Here is a 22,492-nt window from a genome sequence, read left to right on the forward strand (position 1 = left end):
ATTACAGTCATTTTTGTTTACCTCTGCTCACAATGAGCCTCCTGGGAAGAAATTATGTGAAGAAGTTTAAGTACCCTCTATGCCTTTCTCCACAGGTGAGTGGGGAAATTGCAGAGGGAAAATACACAAGTGAATACAATTAATGACTTCTGCACTCTGATTCCTGCTACCCTGTGAGGGGAATGATCACAGAATTTTGAAGCTGGAAGGAATCTCGGAGATAGCCTATTGCTGCCGCTCTGCTTAACCAGGAATGTCTTTCTACAAAGTCAGGTAATTGCTACCCTTTGAGACAGCCCACATCACATCACTGTTAAATGCTCTCACACCCACTGATCTTATTCGTGCCCTTGAGCAACCCAGAACAACTCTATTCCCACTTCCCAGCTAAATGCCTTCAAACACTTAAGGCCCTATCACATCCCAGGTGTTAGTTTCCTTAGATTCAACCCATTTAGTTTCTTGGACTGGGTGGTGTCCTCTTACTCTGACATAAACACTGTGTATTTTGTTTCTAGTGAAACTAAATTATAATTAGCCTGACATAATTTAATGAGACCCACAGTGCCAAATGAAGTCATTCGATGTAATGGTTGGTAATGCAATACATTCTCAGTGAAACATAAAAGATTATGTAATAGTTAATAGATCTACATATGTTAGTACAACCATAAGTAAGAGCATATTTGTCTGCTGGACTATGATGCACGACTGACAAAAGCTACCAACCTCTGCTCAAAACCGTCCCAGGGTCCTATTATCAGAGACAGAACGCTGCACCGCATGGACTGCTGAATCTGACCTCATGCGGCCTTTCTGTATCCTTCCTTATTTATGAAAAAGAGACATTTTTAAGAAAGCAAAGGATATAGAAGAGCCACATTTGGCATTCAGAGCAATTGACACTTTTATTACTTAACATCACAACCTTATGAGGTAGGCCAGTCTAAGTGCTGTCATTTTATAAGTGATTAAACCAAGACTGAGAATAGGAAATGAGAAAAATCATGAGCTGCCCAGGGCCAAACAGAAAGCAAGGTTGGAGCCAACTGAATTCAGAAATCTCAATTAAATTCCAAGACAAAAGGGAACAGCCGACATTGAAAATAAGTTTTATGGATTTCACTTTGAAATAAAACAACAAAAAAAAATTATGTTACCATTAAATGATATTAAAATCGTCTTTTATGGCCTTGATTTTGTCACCAAGGCTTTATTCCCAAAAATTAAAATTAAAAAAAAAATCAAACAGGCAAATCTATTCCAGGTTAAAAATTCCACTTACACACAAAATCTCGCATTCCATATTGAGAGGTTTTCTTTTTTCTTAATTTACCTATTACTTTAATCTGTATTAAGCCAAAGGCCCTCGTTCAAGTTGCTCAAGTGTCACTGATTAGACCCATTGTGGTTAATTAACAAGGACATTCTCCCAAAATAGATTCTTAGCATTTTAAAACCCTCCTACATTTTCACAAAAGAGAATCTGGAACATAGGAAGGAATCATTTCCCCACACACAATACTCATCTTCATCATCATCCAAAGACATTTGGTTAAAAACCCATCCGCACATTAATGTGCACCCTCCCTGGGCTCCTCCTCCCTGGCATCCTCTGGGGCCCGAGCCCAGCTGGAGTCCCCAAGTTCTTGGCGCCCTGAACTAACCAGTCTCTCCATCCGGCTTTCTCCAAAACATGCCCCACACAAGGGCTGAGCTCCTCCACAGCGCATGCAACACTCCACTGCTTTCCATCGAGGCCCCCTGCCTCCTCCAGGCTGAGGAGCAGCCCCTTCCCCACTGCTGCCCACAGCCCAAACCTTGGAAGCCACTCTTCTGAGAAGCCTTTGCCTTCTTGTATCTGCGGAGGCCCTTCCAGGTGCACGCTGAGGGCCAATGAGAGCCAGGCAGTCAACTACACGGTGATCTTTGGCCAGTGTGAGCAGGCGCAGCTCCCAGGGCTGCTGTCTACCAATCAGCCCCAGGACACCTGGGGCTCCGAGAGGTGCACTCTCCTTCTGCCCTTTCTTTGTGCTCTGCTTTGACCCATAAGGGCTGACCAAAAGGACAGGAATAGGCCTTAAAATGTTTCCTTTACTGCCGCTGGAGGAAAGGGTAGAGGCACCTGAAAGTCAAGATCAGGGATCTGTAGCATTTTCTGGCACTATGAAGGGAAGTCTAAGAAGGCCTGGGGGAAGCCGTCCACTGACCTGCCCATGTCCCCCGGCGGTTGATTTGAAGACAAGCAAAAGCGTCAGTGGGCACTACTGGGCAGCACCCTCAGGGAGACTACACTGTGCTAGTGGCTCTGGGTCCCTCCCTGCCTGTGTTAGCCCACCTTCACCAAACCAGATCCACACTTTATTCCCTCCATGTTTCTACTCACAGTCTTCCCACCACATGGTTTGCCTCCTTTCCATTTCCTCCTGAAATTCTACCCCAGGACCCATTTCAAATGCCACCCCACCATGAATATCTTAGTTTCAACAGGATGTGCCCATGCCCCTCAAACGGGCAGTGTCAGCCTCGGATTGCAGGTATTTATGGGTATGGCTTATTCTCCTATTAAGTTCCTGAAAAACACACTCTCCTTTGCATCCTCTACAGCAGGGTTTTCTAAACTGCAGGTTGCAGCCTATGAATGGGAAATTTAAAAGAAAGAGAGAAAGAGAGAGAGAAAGGAGGGAAGAAAGAAAGAGAGAGAGAAAGGAAGGAAGAAAATAGGAAACATCTAAGTGTATCACACATAGTAATAAGCGTTATTTCATGATGCTCTTGTTTCACTTATGTGTATGCATGTACAAGGGGTGGTAGGTGGCAGTGTTAAATGTGTATTTGTTACTGGGGGTCATGGTCTGAAGCATTTGGAAGTCACTGCCCTAATGGTACTTCTGCTCTGCTCTAATATTCTGTGAATGATTATTGAATTGAACAGGTTGATGAGTATGAAATGATCCATGTATTATAACTTCAAAGGCTCCAACTTAAAGGACTATAAAGAATAATGCCTATCTGAACAAAAGTGTGTGGATTCTGGCTTATATGAAGTTATGGAGGAACGGGGTGAGTGGTAGGGAAGATCAGAATACCTATTATACTTTTGTATGTTGATAGACTTTCTCTCCAATGATTAAAACATGTTAACATTTAAGGAAGGTGAAATACAAGTTCATTTTGGAAAACTTTTCTCATTCACTGAAACTACCTCATTACTACAAAGTTCCGCATCTTTAAAATATGCAGTATAGGTAATTCCACCATGACGCATAAAAGGATCTTTCAGAGACACCATGAACGCCCTTGTTCAAGTTTTCTTTGCCCAAGATGCCTCCAAGTACTCTCAATACCCCCACCTACACCATCTGTCTTCCAAGACTTAGTTCAAAGGCCACCTATTTCATGGAAGCCTTTTTCCTTTAACTCAATTTTTCCTCTTTCCATCCTCCACCCAAGTCCCAAATGGGGTCTCTGTTCTGAATCACCAGTGTTGAAAACTTCCTTTTTCATGTGTGTACTCGTCTTAATTTCCTCACTAGACAATAACACTAGCATGTACAACCTACGCCTTACTCACCCTTACGTCCCCCACAGCAACCGGCACAAGGTCTTCTACTTAAGAGATGATCAATAAATATTTGTTAAATGAATTAAATGAAAGCAACAGTCAGCCTGTTAAAAGGGATGGTCATTATTTTAAAGGCCCTGAGGAATGCCTTATATGTCTAGCACCTAATCAAAAGCTGGCGGACCACAGAAGGAGGACCAGGGAGTGGAGGGGGCAGCCTTGCGCCTCTGCATATCTGCCCCCGTAAACTCACGGAATGCCCACTCTTCAAGACTCTACAGAACAAAGCTAGTGTCAGGTGCTGAATGAGTATCTTCACCTTTTTCCAAGTCCTCCAGTCTTGCTTCAAACCAGAAATTGGAAGTGGAAATAGAGGTGGAAATTAGGGCTATACTTTTCAACTTTGAGGTATGGCTGAAAAAGTTGAAACGGCCATCTGGATAATTTAGGCTCAAAAAACCCATCCTGAAAAATAAGTATGGATGTTTCTGAGCGAGAGGAAGAGTGTGCAAGAAGGCAAAGGAGGTAGTTCTTGAATCATCAATTGATTGTGTGTATTGATTATATTCAACAGAACTGAGCTTTTCCCTTTATATCTTCTATACAGTCATTTTAGGACACTTTCTGTGACTGCAAGAATAAACTAGCTCAGATCAAAGCCACACTCACAACTAATAAATTCCAATTTGTTCAATTGGAAAATGATGTCCATCAATTAGAAAAAGTTCTTAGGGATTAAAATAAGATTCTCTTTTGCCATTAATCTGTACCTCCTCCTTCCCCCTTCAAAAGTTTTTCTATGATGAATCAAAGAAAGAAGCTTTCAATGGTCTTTAAGATATATATTGCTGTAATACAATAAGTCATAAGTAACAAGTATACTTTCCTAACTGTGGTGTTTTATTTTCAAATTTCTAATTTTAATACCATTTAGGGCTCTAACTCTCTCTTTGACATTTTAGCAGAACCATAACTTCCAATCCATCGAGGTTTTGTTTTGTAATTAATTTCAAAGCTGTCCTTATAGACTGAGAGACATTTGAAGTACTCTAGAAAATGGCAATTGTCTGACTGGATTTGAAGTCAGATCTTTGGGCTTTGAAGGTAATCTCTGGTTGAAATATGGCTGCCCCATTTTTAGATGTGTGACTCTGGGCAGGTTACCCTATCTCCCCATCTTCAATTTTCCTATCTATAAAATGGAACTAGTAACAGTATTTGCTTTATAAAGTTGTGAAGATTAAATGCGCTAAAACATGTAATGTACCCAGAACAGTGTCTGACAAATAATAAGTGTTCAGTAAATGTTAGTGTTAAAAACTCTGCTGTCATCTGTTTTATGACCTCAGTAAAGTCATTTAACAGTTCAAAGCTTCTATTTTCTTATCTATAAAATGGAACTACTACCACTTACTCTTTCCAGGATTAAGAGATTCAAATAAGAAAGCAATGGATATGAAAATACTGGACACACAGAAAGTACTCAAGTATTAGTTATTTTGAACCATCTATAAGCTTAAAAATAAACCATAAACTTAAAAATTTACATAAACCATAAAACTGAGAACAGAGCATCCAAAACTTCATCTGTGAGAAAATGTCTAAACATGTTAGAAATACACACTCAAGTTTGGTTTTTCTTCAACTTATCAGAAACACATAAGTTTTTGTAAAATGTAATTCTACATCTGTAAAACTAGAAACCCTCCAGGTCAAGCCAAACTGTCCTACTATATTGTGATCAAGAAAGTCTGCATGCTTTCATAAGCCAAAACTCGATGCACTGATTAAAATATGATTGCAGGTACATCAACTTTTCAAAAAACGTGTTTCTGCTTTTTTAAAAGTAATAAATGTACTGTAGCGAATGTTTTCAAGTCAATTCAACAGATATTCATTCTGTGACACTGCTCCAGGGTAATTCAGCTGGAAACTAAGGCTGCAAAAGGACACAGAGCTCAGGCTCTGTGCAGGAAGACCCCACAAATTATGGCTGATAATCTCAAAATGTTACTTATGAAAGTCATAAGGGGGTTCGCTTTGAGTCAGCAAGCAGACAAGCAGCATAAAAATATACCGAAACAGTAAGTTCTTCCCTTAGACTGAAAAACTGCCTTTTAAAAGCAAACAGCATTTTAAAAGTACAGTTGCCTATCTGGAAAGCTATTGAATTTGCGCCAGAAACCAACATTTCTAAATGTAAACCTATAAAATAATAGGTATCTGTAAATGAAAGGCTGAAATAACCCAGGAGCAGCAACACAGTAATTAGCAACTTTTACAGAGTCATAACAGGTTTCATATTCTTTCTGCCCTGGCTCTTTGAAGTTTCAGTGCAATGTGTAAAAGTTTTATCACATTAGGGCTCGTCCTTGTGTGTTTTATAGGCACCAACATTAGGCAGAGCAAGCTGTACTTACTCATCATAGGATCTTTTATAAGAAACCGATCGATAATGTGTTAGCTTTGTGTCCAGTTTATTTTGTTACACCTGTTTTTAGGAAAATAAAAGTCACTGGAAACCTAAATCACAGAAAATACACACAGATCTACATATCTATATGAGTTAAAAATCATAAAGCAGTTTAGCTTTAAAATTGTACATTGCATATTCATGTGCACACCACTTGCAGTTGTAGACACATATGAACTCTTTACTGAATTAAAGCAAAAGGAAAAAAAAAAAAGCTCAGCTCTACAATAAGCGATTACCAGAGGCAGAACAGAGTGCAGTTAATATGCTTGTTCCAGCAGATGTTCATCCCCGTAAATATTAAACATAACACAAGTTCCTCCAGGAATATGCAGGCAGTAATTTTACCACCTGAATAGTGCTAGTTGGAAACATTTAAGAGAGAGTGGGGGGTGGGGGGGGGGGCAGAGAAAGAAGGGGGAATAACAGGGATATTGAAGCAGCCAATGGGATTTTTAAGACACCCGCAACTGGAATTAAACTGCTTCCAGCGGCGATTTACCTACAGCAGCTCCCCAGTGTGAGATCCCCGAGAAACGGAACCTGGAGTGCCCCCCGGGCTGCGAGCTGTGAGCGTGGCATAAAGGGATACCTGGGGCGCCCGGGTGGGGTGGGGAGGAGGAGTGCAACTGTGACGAGGTGTGAAGAAAGGGCCCAGAGGAATTGTGAACCCCGAGGCAAGGAGTCTCCCTGGGCTAAGGCCTCTGGAATTCCCGCACGGAGAAACACTCGTTTCCTGCCCTGGGTGTTCACTTTTCCATCTCGGTGGAAGTGGGTGGGAGAGACAGAAAGGATGCAGCCGAGACCGCGCGCAGGCGGGGAGGCTGGAGCATCCTCTAAGGGCACTTCGCAGCAGCACCAACTCCAGGGGGTCGCTGGTGCCAGCCGGAGGAGGGAGGGGACGCAGTCGGAGGGAAAGGAAGTGAGAGGAGCAGGGGGCCCACGGATGGATCCCCAGGCATTAGTGACACAGTCTTCAAATCGCTTCTTTTCCTCCCCACGGTTGCGCTCTTCCCCTGGCTACCTAGATCACCAGCTCCTGGGCTGGGGCGGGCCGCCGCGAGGGAGGGGGACAGGAGAGAGGGAAACAGACGGACAGGCGGCCACGCATCCCCCCACCCCAACCCAGGGAGGCAGGAAAGGGCTGGCGAGGCAGGCGCCCCCGACCCACCCCACCCCCACGGCGGCCGGCAGCCCGCAGCCCCCGACCCAGGTGAGGACGCGCGGGCCGCCGAGGCTGCTCCAGCCCGCCCGAAGCGGCCGGCACGGGGACTTACCACAGCGACTCGAGGTCCCATTCCTGGAGCAGGGCTAAGTCGAAGCTGTCCATGGTGGGAGGTGTCAGCGCCACCGCCGCCGCCGCCGCTGCTACCGCCGCCGCCGAGGCTCGGGCCGCCCGCGCGCTGCAACGAAAGGCGCCGCTCAAGGTGCATCCCAGCCGCGCCAGAACGGCCGCCGCCCGTCCGCCGCCCGCCCCCGGGCCGGGGCTCCCGGCGCCCCCCGCCCCCGACTCCCGGCCGGCCGGGCTGGCGGCAGCGGCCGGCGCACTCACCCGTTCCCCGGCTTGCGCGCAGGCACACTCACGAGAGAGCGGCGAGCTCGCCGCGCCGCGCCGCCGCCGCCCCCCGCCCCCGCCCTGCGCCCGCCCCTCCTCCCCTCCCTCGCGGCGGCCCGGCCCGCTGCAGCCGCCGCCGCCGCCGCGGTGCTCTGCGCCCGCCCGCCCGCCTTTCTCCTCCGGGAGGCGCGTGTGCGCGGGCGAGGCCAAGGCGCGCGCGCGCCGTGAGCCCCGCGCCGCGCCCGCCCCGCGCGCCCCTGCACTCCCCACGCCGCTCCTCGGGGTCCCGCGGCGCTCGCAGGCCGCACCGCCCTGCCGCCCCTCTCCCGCCGCCCTCGCGGTCCGCCCGCCCCTCGGCAGCCCCGGGGTGTCCGGAGCGGCCCTGCGAGCGGGACTGAGCGGCGAGGCGGCGGCGCCGAGTGCGGGGGGGATGCGGAGTCGTGCTCGGCCCTGCCGCATCCCTCGGCCGCCCGCCCGCGCCCGGCCCCGCCCGGCCTTGCCCGGGTTGCACGCACTTCTCCCGCGGCCCAGAATCCACTTGACCCTGCTGGGCGCTCCCGCGGGCGGCGGACCCGGGTGGGTGCGGGGGAATTCCCCGGCCGCCCAGGCGCGGGGAGTGAGCTGTGCCGCCCGCTGCAGCGCCCCAAACAAACCGGTTTTGCTCTCCGTTGCGGTTTGGCCTCCAGTGGGGGTCTCACCCACCCTCTAGCTGGCCAGCCCTGAAAACCAACCTCCTTTCTTTTTATTTCTTACGGGGAAGGGGGACAAACTGGCCTCCGGGTGTCGACTTCAAACTTGCCGCCTGTCTCCGGTCTGGAAAGGCAGGTGATCAGCTAGAAGGGTGATTAAGAGTATCATCGTGGCTCCTAAAGAGTAATAATAATCTCCCTCATTGTACAGCCAGCTCTTCCCCTGGCTTACTTTTTTAGACATGCTGAGAAGCTCATGTCTCCATCAGGGCCGTACCTCTGCTTCTCCACAGCTGGCCTAGAACCGGAAGCCCCTCCAAGGCCCCCTGACTCTCCTGACTTCTTGGCCACAGCTCCGGATTCTCACCAGGGATTCCCCAGAATTCCTGGAGAGCAGCTCCGAGCCCTGCAGTTATGCCTCACCACGCGAACCAAACCTCGCACTCCCCGCCAAAAGGGAGTCCCTTCCAGCACTCTCCCCTTTGTTCCTTTTTCTGGACAAGAACCGCTGACTGGAGCTGCCAGAAATGTAAATCCTGGGTGCGAGTGACGGGATCCCTCCAGCGTCAAGCCGAAGAGTCACCCTCTCACTTCACCCACCTCGGAATGAGGATTCACAAACTCAATTCAGGACACAGGTAGAAGACCAAAAGGCCAATGAGTCTTCTTTCCTATTTGAGATTGGATTTCAGAATGCTCAGCCTGGCTGCCTTCTTCCCCCAGCTCTGAATCAGTCCTTTCTTCATTAGCATCCATAACTAATGTGCAAAATGTAAAACGCTAAATTAAGGCAGAGTCAGCATCAACATAGTCTGAGAAGAATGGAATTGTTATTTTACAAGCTGATAACTCTCAGCCCTTAAAAACCCCTCTGATTAGCTGAAGGTAGCAAGAAGGTTAGGAAAAAACATGGAGAATATGAATATAGGAAAAAGTACAGGTGTGAAGGGCTGGCTGCCCAAATCCCAGTGCACAGTGTATTTGGAAAAAGGAAAAAGAAAAAAAGAAGAAAATCTGTCTTTCTAATATCCCCTTAGCATACGCCTTGTTGGAAATGTTTGCTTTGGCGAAAGTGAGATCGAGACACTGAGACAGCATTCCCAGGAACAAAGGCTGGGGGTGGAGGGTGGAGGAGGGAGCAGGAACAGCCCCTGTCTGGAAGAACTGCAAGTTCTGAGGCCTGAACAAGAAATGTGTCCTGTTCCTGTGCTCCTGGGTGCAGCTGGGAAGTTTCTTCAGAAAGGAGACCTCCCGGCCCTCACCGGGATCTGGCTTTCCTTCCCTTCCCACCACATCTGTTTATACAAAGGAGGGCCGCTGAAGGACAAACATAACCGTGTTTACTGCGAGTCCCATGCTGGGCTTGGAGCTCAGATACAGATTTGCCCTCACCATGGAGGCTGAAGATAAATAGATGATCCCAGAAAAGGAAAGAGGGAAGGCTCTGGGATGGTATAGAGCTGGTTGAGGAGTTTACTCATGAAAGGCCTCTCCCGAAAAGCCATGTAGTAACGGGCAGATTTACATTTGAATTTAAACTCTGGTGCCTTGTGTTAATATATGAGAGTGTGTGCACCTCAAGCAATTGCAAGGCGGGTATTTAAAAATGTTTCTTTAGGAATAGCCATGATTTTCTGTTTGGGGCCTCTAACATGGGGATAGTTGGATTGATTATTTCCAGTGTTATGGTTTTGTCTAATAGTGGCTTGGAGAATGAGGGCTTTTGAGGAAACCCAAATAATAGTTGTAGATCCTGTCTTTTACTAAGCTGTCATGGAGATAAATCCAAAATAGTTTTTACGAGTAAAATGTAAAACAGTTAGTGAGAGCCTTTATGGGAGATCTTTATTATTTATCTGGTTTATGAAGATGTTCCTATTATCCTCCAGCCTCTGGGTACGCAAACCAAAATGAGCACTTAATCTAGTTGTCAAAATTTTAACTCCTTAATACTAAGCAAAAAAAGGGTTTGGACTTTTGGGGATTAGAATGTCAGAACTAAAAGGGAAGTTTTTTATGTAAAAGAGAAAGAGACTAAAAATAAAAAATTTAGAGTGATGTTTTCTATGAAGCTGCCTTAGCTTTTGCTCATCCTATAGTGCTTGTGACCTGAGGGGCTTTTCTCCCCACATGGATGCAAGCAACACCCCTGGGAGCTGAATCAAACCCCCAGCAAAGGGGAGGGCTGCTGGGGGAAGCTGCTGAATGAGAGGAACTGCTTGGCGTCCTGGGTCAGGTTGGTGGGTTGGTGTAGACTAAATGTACCAAAGAAAGGGACTAATAAATGAGTCCTGCTCAGTCTGGGGCCCTACTCACATTCTGCCAACCTAGAGCTGGAAGCCTCCTAAATAGACCCAGAAGCAAATGTATGGCATGTAAGATCTCCCTTCAGATATGATTTGATAGAGGAGAAGCCTTACATGGCTTTAACTCATGCCTTATTCTGAAGACTCAGCTGCAACTCAGAGGTCGCTTTTGTAACCAAGTGGAATTTTTTCTCTCTCTCTTTATAATCCCACCATTCCCCTAGAAAAATATGTCTGGCCAAAAGCTGGCTCTGCAGGTGGTCCTGCTGGAAGGTGATAGGAGCAGCATCAAGCTGCCTCAGCCCCTACAGCATCTCCTCCAGCTTTGTCCCTAAGGACACCATTCTCTCCTGTTCCAGCAAAGCTGCAGACGCATCACTCCATCTGCTTCTCCTTCCAGAGGCTTCTTGGGTGTTTGTAGCTGTATCCAGAGATTGCAGGATAAACCCTCTAGGCTTTCTCCTTGCAAATTACATGCTAATCTGTCGAGCTCCAGGACAGCGTAGATTTTAGATCCACCCAGGAGTTCTTGTGTCTTCAGACCTTTCCCTCCCTCTCCACAGGTATCTCTGAGTGGTTCTAACCTAGGATTCGAGGTGCCTTTCTTTCTGTATTTTTTTCATCATTCACCAGGTCCCGAGCAGATGGTGTGGCTGTGCTGGCTGTCATCACTCCTCCTATGTTTCCATGGAAACATGGGGCATAGGGACCATCTCCGCCTTGGGCTCTCTGACAGTATCCTCTGGTGAAGAACTTCAGTACTTGTACCCCTCCCCCCAGCCTGTCCGCTGTCCTAGGGAGTTGGAGACCTTTCTGGGGCCCTGGGAGCCAGGGTCATTTCAGAGATCATCTAAGGACATACTCCCTGCAAACTGTTGTGAACTGGCTGGGAAAAAGAGGGAGGGTAGAAAGGGGGCCAATACCCCAGTCGAGGGCTGAGACCTGTTTTAGATGGCAACATATTTGGACTATGTCTCTACAGCCAGCTTCCATAATAGCTGATTATTGCCCAGATGTCAAAAGAGATGCTCCTAGGGTTTCGTCTGCTCATCAGACAACAGATATTTATTGAATGTAAGTAGTTGCTGAGATTTTATGCTTCACTGACATTCTATCCCCTGAGAATGAATGTTCCTGGGAATGTGCATTTTTCCTTCTTTCTTTCTTTCTTTCTTTCTTTCTCTTTTTTCTTTTTTTTTTTTTAACAAAACCAGGTTTTTCCCTAAGGAATGCACCTTCCTCAAAGTTTCCAGCATCCTCCTGCCTACATAATTCACTTATATAGTCACTATGACATTAATTAGATTCAGAAGTCTGTGGAAACAGCAGAGCTCGGCAGGGTCAGAGGGCAAGCAGGGCAGAGAAAAGAGAGGGGAAAATGAGCCCTGGGAGAGGGGAAGGAAGTGGAGGGAAGTTTTTCATGCCCTTCAAGTTCCAGACAAAACAAAGATAATTCCAAAAGTGGTCAGCCACTGTAACATTGCTTAGAGAATTAAAGTATTAACAAATTGAAGAGTGCTTTAAAATAAAATGGATGGGGCATAAGCGTGTATGTCTTGATGTTACTTCCTCCTTATACAGCTGGTACTAAAGGATGGTGGGTGAAGCTTACCACATTTTAAAAAGAAAAAGGCACACATATTAAGTTGAAAATGCAGGCAGGAAGGACATTTTTCATAAAAGCGGATCAGAAAAGCATCTCCTATCACAGATCATGTATTTTATGCCATGCTGACCTATGTGGGGGGATAATCTCATTATTTTGTGATATGAGAAGATCCCTTGATGCTGGTAACAAGAACCAAGAAGACTTAAATCTTAATATCCCCACAGGTTCTTTGTCATTCTTCTTCAAGATGTGCCCTGGCCATTCATGCAAGTTTCAAGGACTCTCAACCTGTTGAGAATAGAAGATAGCTAATCTTATCATGAGCAAACATGTCTATATTACTATCAACTGGGTGCTGTTCTAAAGTATCAACTCCATTTAGTCCTCCCAAAAGTACCTGAGGTATGTTGCCATTGTTTTTATTTTGCAGGTGAGTATGCTGAGGAACAGCTAAGTGTCACAAACCAAAGCATGGCAGATCAGGAATTGGTATGGTATTCCTGGTAGCTGTGATACCATACTCCACCTCCCACAACTTTTGCCTTAATTATGTATAGCATTGGCGCGTTCTCATGCTCACAGGCACTGGAATAATGAAAGTAATACAGGCCCAGTCAGAAGGTGAGAGAGAGCCCTCTACCTCTCTCTGCAATTCTCCTCCCATCTAGTTTTGCCCCTTGAGTTCTGCCATAACCACACCTGGAGTGAGGCACTCCTTGTCTCTAGCCTCAGCGTCTTCCTTTGCAACATGAGAAGACTGGATTGGATGTTCTTTGTCTCTGTCAGTTTTTGTCTCTGACAGTTCTGAAATGTTAGAGTTCTGTTTTTTCAGTTGTTCTTCCTGAGCACTGCCAGACAGGAATCCCTGGAGTATGTCAAGAGAGTCATAAACCTTTTCTTGTTTAAAGGTAGGACCTCCTTCTTGGCTTAAACAAATCCCAAGGTGTTGGTCTGCTTCAAACAGGAGTGCTGTGCCATCTGTGAAGTATTAACAGACGGCAAGAGGAACGTGTTCAGGAAGAGGACACTTAGCTTAGGTCTGGGGGAAGCATGGGGAAGAAGTCACAACACAATTGTGGATGTCAGGCTCTTTTCTCTGGGGCACCAGAGAGTATCCAAGCATGGATTGGTGGTCCCCATGCAGCCCTCGGAGGAAACTGAAGCTGCAAATGCAGCAATTAGGGCTTACAGCCTGAAAATGGTGACATCGCAAAATTGCATCTTAATGGGTAAAACATCGATGGTGAAAGGGCCGCAGAAGATCTCCACAAGGTCCTTCAGGTAGAGGCATCTCCCACTGCTCAGAGTCCTGCTGGAGGTCCCCAAGTCCCAAACGAGAAGAAACAGAGAGCAGAATTCACCTCATCAGGAGCTTAAGATAAACAAGTTCATGCAGCAGACATGGCTGGCTGCCCGCCCAACATCCATCTGCACTTGTCCTTGATAGCAAAACCTGAGTCTGATTTGGGGAAGTCACAAGCCCAGCTCACATAACTGTATTTTCCAGTCTCTCTTATTGCTAGAACTGGGCATGTTACTCAGTTCTGGCCAATAAAACACCTGTTTATGTCAGCCAGGATTTCTCAGAATGTTTTGCTTCCATGCAGTAGACACCACCCCTTCCTCTAGGTCACTTTCTTCTTCCTGTCCAGAAAGGTGGAGAAGCCATCATGGATTTTAGGAGCAAAAGCCACAGACTAAAGTTGGCAGGTCCAAAGTTAAAAGGAGTCTAGGTTCTTGATGACTCTGCTTCATATAACCCTACCATCTTTGGACCATCCTACCTAGATCTGGACTTTTAGGAATAAAATAAGACCCTATGTGGCTAAGCCACTCTAGCAGTGTTTTGAATATTGCAGCTAACCCACTGGAGAAGTCACAGTCCCTTAAGTGTGCCCCGCACATTGCCGTGTATAGTCAAGTCTACCAGCTATCCCAGCCTATATGCCCCGATGAGGGCAGCACTACCGAAGAATTAAGTGTGATTTACAAAAACCTATGATTACTTCCTTACATGTAATCTTGACTTCGGAGTTCACTCCAATTGTAAGCAAGTTAATTAATAAGAAACTCATGCTCAATTGTCTGAAGACTGATTAATCTGGCTCCAGGATTTTTTGAATAGTCCATATTATTGTTTCTTTATTTTCCTGTGATTTGTTAACCTGGTTAAGTTGCTGTGACATCCTCACAGGGATACTAACAGATTGCATTTACGAAAAACAGTGTAGGAATAATAATAGCCTCTCTTGTGTCCTTGCCACATACACAAAAATATGCATGTTTGAGAGTTTGTCATTGTTTCTACCAATAAACTAATTATCACTGTATGAAGCTGATTTACTTCAGAAGTAGTTTAGGGCCGGGCGCAGTGGCTCAAGCCTGTAATCCCAGCACTTTGGGAGGCCGAGACGGGCGGATCACGAGGTCAGGAGATCGAGACCATCCTGGCTAACATGGTGAAACCCCGTCTCTACTAAAAAATACAAAAAAATAGCCGGGCGAGGTGGCGGGCGCCTGTAGTCCCAGCTACTCGGGAGGCTGAGGCAGGAGAATGGCGTGAACCCGGGAGGTGGAGCTTGCAGTGAGCCAAGATCTGGTCACTGCGCTCCAGCCTGGGCAACAGAGCGAGACTCCGTCTCAAATGAAGTGCAGTATGTTGAAATATAAACTGCATTACAGGGTTAGAACCCTATAATAAGATCACAGAAGCTTGAAATTTGGGAGAAGCCATCGAGTCTCTCTCTAGCTAACCTCCTACCCATTGCAGCACTTCCCTCCATATCAACCCTGCTATGGCTAGTGTCCACGTGAATGTTTCCAGTGGTAGGGAGTGCACTCTCTGAAGAGCCTCCCTATTTTATTTTTCAAGGGCTCAACTCTAGCCGGAACAACATTCTTCCTTGTATTTATGGATCCCAAATTGATTTCCCTTGTACCTTCTTAACATATCTCAGGCTCACAGTAAGCATGCAATTAGAGCTCAGCTTTGCTGAATTCCTTCTATTGCATATATTGAGACTTACGGGCTCAAGTATTTCCTCAGCACTCTGGTAGAAAGAAGTCTTTGCTCAGTGGAATACCATACAGAGAGGGGGGAGCCAGTCTCTCAAGAGGAGCTCATGGCCATGGAGATGAGAGAAACCCCACCTTCTTCTAATTTGTAGTTGGTTTCTCAGAAGAAGGGAGCTTCATAAAGAAGTTGGAGCTGGCCACAAGAAGGAAAATGCCCACTACAAGATAGGAGGCAGGAAACCCCTGGAAAGAAAGATACCTCCCTGCTAGTTCGCAAGGAAGAGGCTGGGCCAGGCGTGGCGGCTAATGCCTGTAATCCCAATACTTTGAGAGGCTGAGGCTGGAGGATCACTTAAGCCAGGAGTTCAAGACAAGCCTGGGCAACATGGTGAGACCCTGTCCCTACAAAAAATAAAAAATTAGCTGGCTGTGATGGCACATGCCTGTAGTCCCAGCTACTCAAGAGGCTGAGGTGGGAAGATACCACTTGAGCTCAGAAAGTCAAGGCTGCAGTGAGCTGTGATAGCATCGCTGCACTCCATCCTGGGTGAAAGAGTGAGACCCTGTCTCCAGTGGAAGAAAAAAAGAAAGAAGCTGCACAATGGGAGGTAGAAAGCAGGAGCCCAAGGTCGTGAGAGGAGGAAAGTGAGTGAAGGAAGGGGCTCTGATTAGAGCTACAGGCCGGAGGGCCTGCCCTGCTCCACCACTATCAATAGAGGGAGCTACTCTTTCCGGGGATGGCTCCCAGTGTTTTTCCAAAGCTCCTACTCACCTGTGATGCTTATTATAATTCTATATACTTGGCACAGACAGTTACAATTTTATGAATTTAGCATTGCGTTCTGTCACTCTCTAGACAACAATATGAGGTTTATTACAACATAAAGGGAAATTCATCCTCTTGGACTTGAGTGAGTGTCAGCCCGAATCCCCATGCTGTCATCCCTGTCATCTTCCCTTGAAGAATGCAACCTCAAGTCAGGACTGAAGTCATTGGGGATACATTCCCAAACCAGGGTTCTGGGGTCAGGCCCCAAGAGGATAATCTCAGTGATCACATAAGTCATTTCAGATATTGATTTTCTGAACAAACATTATTGAACACCTATTACGTGCCAAGCAGTGAACTAAGAAAGAAGATGAGAAAGAGAAGTTTGAAAGGCCAAAGAACCCACTATCTGGAAGATAATGCACACACATCTTAATGCACTTACTCATCCTTGAATTGAACAAATACTTCTTGACTCCAGTGCTTAGAACAATGCTAGATACTGAGGTTATTACCAAAGTGAAACAGACATGGTCTCATGAAACAGGCCATATATAATGATGTTTTAATATGCTTAGTGCTATGATGAGAGAAGTGCAGGTACTCAGGGAGATCTTTTCCAGAAGGAATGACTGACTTGCATTCCAAGTCAAGAACTAAATTATCAAGACTAGGTGAATAGGGGAGAATGGAATAGAACAAACGTGGTGTACTATAATGTATTACCTGCTATGACAGAAGCATGTCTGTGGAGCTATAGGAGCAAAAGCAAGTGGATGATGACCAAAGCACTCCTAAAGGGCTTAATACAGCCCCTGACATGGGGTTGGGCCTAATGGAATGAAAGTCAAAGTGAGAGTGAGGTGGCAGTGATGGAAGAGCATTCTAGAGAGAGGGAAAACCACAGAATAGTGCACAGAGGCCAGAAGAAGCATGCCATGTTCCCCTAGCAGAGAAGGTTCTATGTGGTCAAAGTGTTGCCTTGAGGTGGGGGGTTGTATAAGTCAGTAGGTCAAATGGGGGTTGGGGGAAGAAGCAGAATGAAGGGAGAGGGAAAAGGAGCCAAGGCCAGGGCAAGAGACTGGGGCCAGATGGGGAAGAGGCCTGTATTGATGTTGTAAAAACATTTTCAAGTAAGCAGGAAACCAAGATCAGAGATTCAGATTCAGTAAAGCAGCTAGTGAACACCCAGCTGCCAAACCCAGGGGGACAACTGAGAGGTAAAAAGAGGAAATGTCTTCTGAGAAGCCAAAGTATTTCACGGAGGATTCAACCCAGGGGTTTTTCTTCTCTTAGTTGTAAAATCCAGCAAGTCTGGAAACCCCTTCCCTCTGTACAGAGCTGGTCCAGAGCACAGTGAAAATGTGAAGTGCCTTGTTCATTAATTATTAAGAATTTAAAATGTTGACAGCAGAGCTTTAGACAAAGGTAGCACCGCTCTAAGGGTACAGCCCTGTGTGACTGCACAGGTCACAGGCTCATGAAGCCAGCCCTGCATTTTGTTTTTTTTTTTCTAAGACAGAGTCTTGCTCTGTCACCCAGGCTAGAGTGCAGTGGTGTGATCTCAGCTCATTGCAACCTCTGCCTCCCAAGTTCAAGCAATTCTCCTGCCTCAGCCTCCCGAGTAGCTGGGATTACAGGGGCCCGCCACCACACCCAGCTAATTTTGATATTTTTAGTAGAGACAGGGTTTCATCATGTTGGCTAGGCTGGTTTCGAACTCCTGACCTCAAGTGATCTGCCCGCCTTGGCCTCCCAAAGTGTTGGGATTATAGGTGTGAGCCACCGCTCCTGGCCAGCCCTACATTTTTGCACCATCAGGCATCCTTTCACTAACAGAATGGGTGGGTGCTGGCTCCCTGGAGCCGGGGTCACGAGGACTAGTTGAGCAGCACATGGAGAGCTCAGCACTGAACTCATAACATCATGCAAACCCCCGTGTTGAGTTCATTCCAAAACGAAAAGCTTCTTTTAGTTCCTGATCGTATTGATAATATACACACAGGAAGACAATTCAAGCCATGCACAGCAGTAAGTACCTGATTGGGATGGAAAGGCCAAATTCTAGGTATGTATTTCAGGTTTTTTCTCCCCTTTCTATGAGAGAGTCCTCAAAAAGACTTTTGTTTGTGGCCGGGTGCGGTGGCTCACGCCTGTAATCCCAGCACTTTGGGAGGCAGAGGCGGGCGGATCACAAGGTCAGGAGATCGAGACCACGGTGAATCCCCGTCTCTACTAAAAACACAAAAAATTAGCCGGGCGCGGTGGGGGGCGCCTGTAGTCCCGGCTACTCGGGAGGCTGAGGCAGGAGAATGGCGTGAACCCGGGAGGCGGAGCTTGCAGTGAGCCGAGATCGCGCCACTGCGCTCCAGCCTGGGCGACACAGCGAGACTCCGTCCCCCCCGCCCAAAAAAAAAGACTTTTGTTTGTTATTCTAGGTGATGATCGAGATGTATCTTAGGGAAACTAAGAGGAGGAGGAAATGGCTGTACAAAATTAACATTTCCTGGTGATCTTCCTAAAATTGGCTCGTTGCTCAATTGCATTGTAATCACAGAGCAGACTCTATCTTTTGGATACTTTAAGACTTGTTGAGATTTGCTCTGTGATCCCACCTATAGCTAATTTTGTAAGTTTTCCATGTGTGCTTAAAACTATGTGTATACCAGCCAGGAGTGGTGGCTCACACCTGTAATCCCAGCATTTTGGGAGGCTGAGGCGGGTGGATCACTCTGAGGTCAGGAGTTCCAGACCAGCTTGGCCAACATGGTGAAACCTCGTCTCTACTAAAAATAGAAAAATTAGCTGGGCATGGTGACGGGCACCTGTAATTTCAGCTACTAGGTATTTGGGAGGCTGAGGCAGGAGAATCCCTTGAATCCAGGAGATGGAGGCTCCAGTGAGCTGAGATCATGCCACTGCACTCTAGCCTGGGTGACAGAGGGAGATTCCGTCTCAAAAAGTAAAAGTATAAAAAGTGTATTCTGCTGTTGTTGGTATGATATTCCTTATTTGTTAATCCGTTATATTTTCAGCTCATTTTTTTCCAGATATTTCCATTCTTACTCGTATGATGTCTGATGTATTATGTCTACCTTATCTAAGAGGTATTTCCTAAGTTTCCACTGGTGAAAAATTCTCGTTTTCTCTTAGTATGGGAACATCTCCTTTTCTTTTGTTTCTTTCAGTCTGGAAACACCAATTTTACATTTATAATTGAAGGATATTTTTGCCAGGTTTAAAATGACAGATTAACAGTTCTTTTCCTTAAGTACTTTGAGTGCTGTCAATTTTATTGTTGTTCCTATGAAATGTTTGTCAACATTTTTCTCTATAATTGAAGGTTTTTAAAATTTCTTCTATAATTTTTTCAAGTTTTTTTTTACATATTTGAAATCATGCTATTATGTGCCTAAGATTTAGAATAGTTACACCATCCTGTTGAATTGGCCCTGTTACAATGGCGAGTGGTCTCTCTTAATATCTAACAATGATTTTTGCCTTAAAAGTCTACTTGCCTCATACAGATATAACTATATCAGCTTTCCTTGGGTTTATGTTTGTAGGAAAAGTATCTTTCCATACTTCCACTTTTTGTCTTTCTATATCCTTATGTTTTATATGTGTCATTTGTAAACAACATATAGCTCTATGTTTGCTTTTTTTTTAACTCAGCCTGACAAACTTTGCCTTTTAATTAAAGAAATTAATCTATTTACAGTTAATATAATTATATTTATATTGGGCTGTAAGTCTGCCATTTGCAAGGAGCTGTTTGTTCTGATTGCTCTGTTCCTTTGTCTATTTTTGTGCTGTCCTCATTTGGATTATTTGAGTATGTTTTTATTATCCTGTGTTCCTTCTCTATTATCTTGGAACACACATGGATTTTTACTATTCTTTAGTGTTGAACTTGAAAGCAAAACATGAATTCTTGACTTATCAAAGTCCAATATTAATTGTTATTTTTATTTTCTTCTAGGAAAATTCAAGGACCTTAGAATACTTTAAATTCATTTACTCCTCTCCGTATTTGTGTACCATTGTTGTCATGTGTTTAATTTTCTATATATTAAACCCCTAAAGATGTTATTATTTTAGGTAGTTAATTTTCATTAGCATTTTGCTTGCCCTTCATTCATTCCTGCATCTCTGGTCTTCCATTTAGGATAGTTTTTCTTCTCCTTAAAGAATACCAGTATTTCCTGTATTTCCACTGGTGAACAATTCTCTGTTTCTTTTAGTAGGGGAACATCAACTTTTCTTTTGTTTCTTTCAGTCTGGAAATATCAATTTTACATTTATAATTGAAGAGTATTTTTACCAGGTTTAAAATGACAGATTAACAGTTATTTTCCTTAAGTACTTTGAGTGCTGTCAATTTTATTGCTGTTCCCATGAGAATAAAACCCCTTTTTCCTCTGGCTGCTTTTAAGATTTTCTTTTTGTCCTTGATTATCAGCAGTTTTACCATTATGGGCCTAGGTGTGGATGTCATTTTATTCATCCTATCTGGAATTCATAGGGCTTCTTAAGTTTGATAGTTTCATCAGTTTGGCAAGTTCTTAGCCATTATCTCTTTAATTATTTATTTTGACCCATTCATTCTCTTTCCTCTTCTTCTGAGACTTCAATTTTATGCATATTAGAATTTTTAGCTGTCTTTCTTTTACTTTCTCTTGTGAAAGTTTACATTTTTGTCTTTTAAAAGCATCTTTCTGAATATTTTATTCTTCCAGTCAACTAGTTTCTTCTTCAGCTTTATGTCATCCATTGTTAAACCCATTCACTGAGTTCTTAATTTGGGGTATCACAGTTTTTTTATTTTAGAATTTCCACTTAGTTATTTTTTATTGTTTCTAGGCCTCTGCCAAATTCTCAGCCTTATCTTTTTGCCTTTTGGAGATTGTAAGCCTAGTTATCTTAAAGTTTGGGTCTACTGACTCTTTTATCTGGAGCCCATAGGTGTCTATTTCTCCTATCTGTTGTTTCTGCTGACAACATTTCATTAATCTCCTTGTAGCTAGTTATTTTGAATTACGTGATCAACATTGTATTTGAAAAACAATAATATGCAAAAATATTCGAGACCTAGGGTGATATTTTTCTACAGAGAGCATGTCTAATTCTGCCAAGTACTTGGGGGCATTAGCAATTCAGGATTATCTTTACATAATTTCACAAGTTCAGGGGATTTTAAAATATATTGCAGTCCCTTTAGGGACATGTGTACTTTCAAGACCTTATTTCTTCTAGTGTATGCTTTCAGTATTCCAACCCAAATGACAGAGATTCACAGATTCACTGTACTCTAATTTTTCTGGTTGGACCCTCACTTCATTGCCTCACCTGAGCTCCTGAAGACTGTCAAGAGCATAGTTCGCCTCTCTTCCACCACCTCCAAAACCAGGGAAGGCCACCAGGGGAAAAGTGGTCCTAAACACCACATTTACTTCCTTTGATTTCTATCTTTTTCTGGAGCAGGGTGCTGTAATTCTTTACAGCAATTGTTAGATCCCTAATGCCCTTATATCCTAATTATTTGAAAACTTATTTTAGATGAACTAAATACATGCACATATTCTGTGAAAAATAAAGTTTTATTTGGATTTGAGTAACTTGCTCTTCCACTGACCTGCACAGGATGGCTGTGAATGGGCTAAGAGCACAAGATATAGAGTGAGCAAATCTAGTTCTAATCCTTGTTATGCTCCTAGAAGCAGTGCAGTTTTAGGCAACTTACTTAAACTTTCTTTTTTTTTTTTTTTTTTTTTTTTTGAGACGGAGTCTCGCTCTGTCGCCCAGACTGGAGCGCAGTGGCCGGATCTCAGCTCACTGCAAGCTCCGCCTCCCGGGTTCACCTCCAGAGTAGCTGGGACTACAGGCGCCCGCCACCTCGCCCGGCTAGTTTTTGTATTTTTTTAGTAGAGACGGGGTTTCACTGTGTTAGCCAGGCTGGTCTCGATCTCCTGACCTCGTGATCCGCCCGTCTCGGCCTCCCAAAGTGCTGGGATTACAGGCTTGAGCCACCGCGCCCGGCCAACTTACTTAAACTTTCTAATTACCACTTCCCTGACCAGTAAAAGGAGCTGATGATTATCGCTCCATGGTTGATAAATCAATGAAATAACATTGCAAAGGTATATTACAGTGTCAGCATCTAGTGTAAGCACTCATCAAATGGCATCTATTCTTATTTGATATGAGCCATTTCAAGGTAACATTTACCAAGGATAAGTATGTTAGATTGAAAATGGTTATAATTATGGGAGGTTTTTTTTTTTTTTTTTTTTCCTGGTCATTGTATTTCAGGAAGGGACTCTTAGGTCATCATTTTTGGCCCCTGGGAATACCTGCTTCATAACTTTTCTATACCGAAATCTTAGCACTGTTTATGGTGTAGAATAGCCCTTTGGAATACTTCCTTGCATTCTTGGATCAATCACAAATTCCAACTAAGGAAAGTTCTGTCTTTTTTTTTTTTTTTTTTTTTTTTTTTTGAGACAGAGTC

At 44.8% G+C, this 22,492-nt stretch overlaps 1 protein-coding gene across 5 annotated transcripts in view; it reads right to left on the bottom strand.

Moving 5' to 3' along the window:
- The window catches only part of AFF3 (AF4/FMR2 family member 3), a 639,560-nt gene that overhangs the window by 593,525 nt on the left and 23,543 nt on the right, over window positions 1-22,492 (bottom strand). For 3 of the 5 annotated variants that reach the window (XM_033239033.1, XM_033239031.1, XM_033239034.1), the window contains exons 2-3: window positions 13,758-13,841; window positions 7,316-7,441 (exon numbers count right to left, since the gene is read on the bottom strand). In XM_033239033.1, the coding sequence (XP_033094924.1) occupies window positions 7,316-7,368 (53 nt within the window). In that variant the 5' untranslated portion in view covers window positions 7,369-7,441; window positions 13,758-13,841. Of the gene's footprint in view, window positions 1-7,315; window positions 7,442-7,590; window positions 7,674-13,757; window positions 13,842-22,492 lie in introns of those variants that run through there. The other 2 variants (XM_033239036.1, XM_033239032.1) reach the window with 2 other exon arrangements.

This window comes from Trachypithecus francoisi, unplaced genomic scaffold (genome assembly GCF_009764315.1).
Source record: "Trachypithecus francoisi isolate TF-2019V2 unplaced genomic scaffold, Tfra_2.0 Lachesis_group17, whole genome shotgun sequence".
Classification (NCBI taxonomy): domain Eukaryota; kingdom Metazoa; phylum Chordata; class Mammalia; order Primates; family Cercopithecidae; genus Trachypithecus; species Trachypithecus francoisi.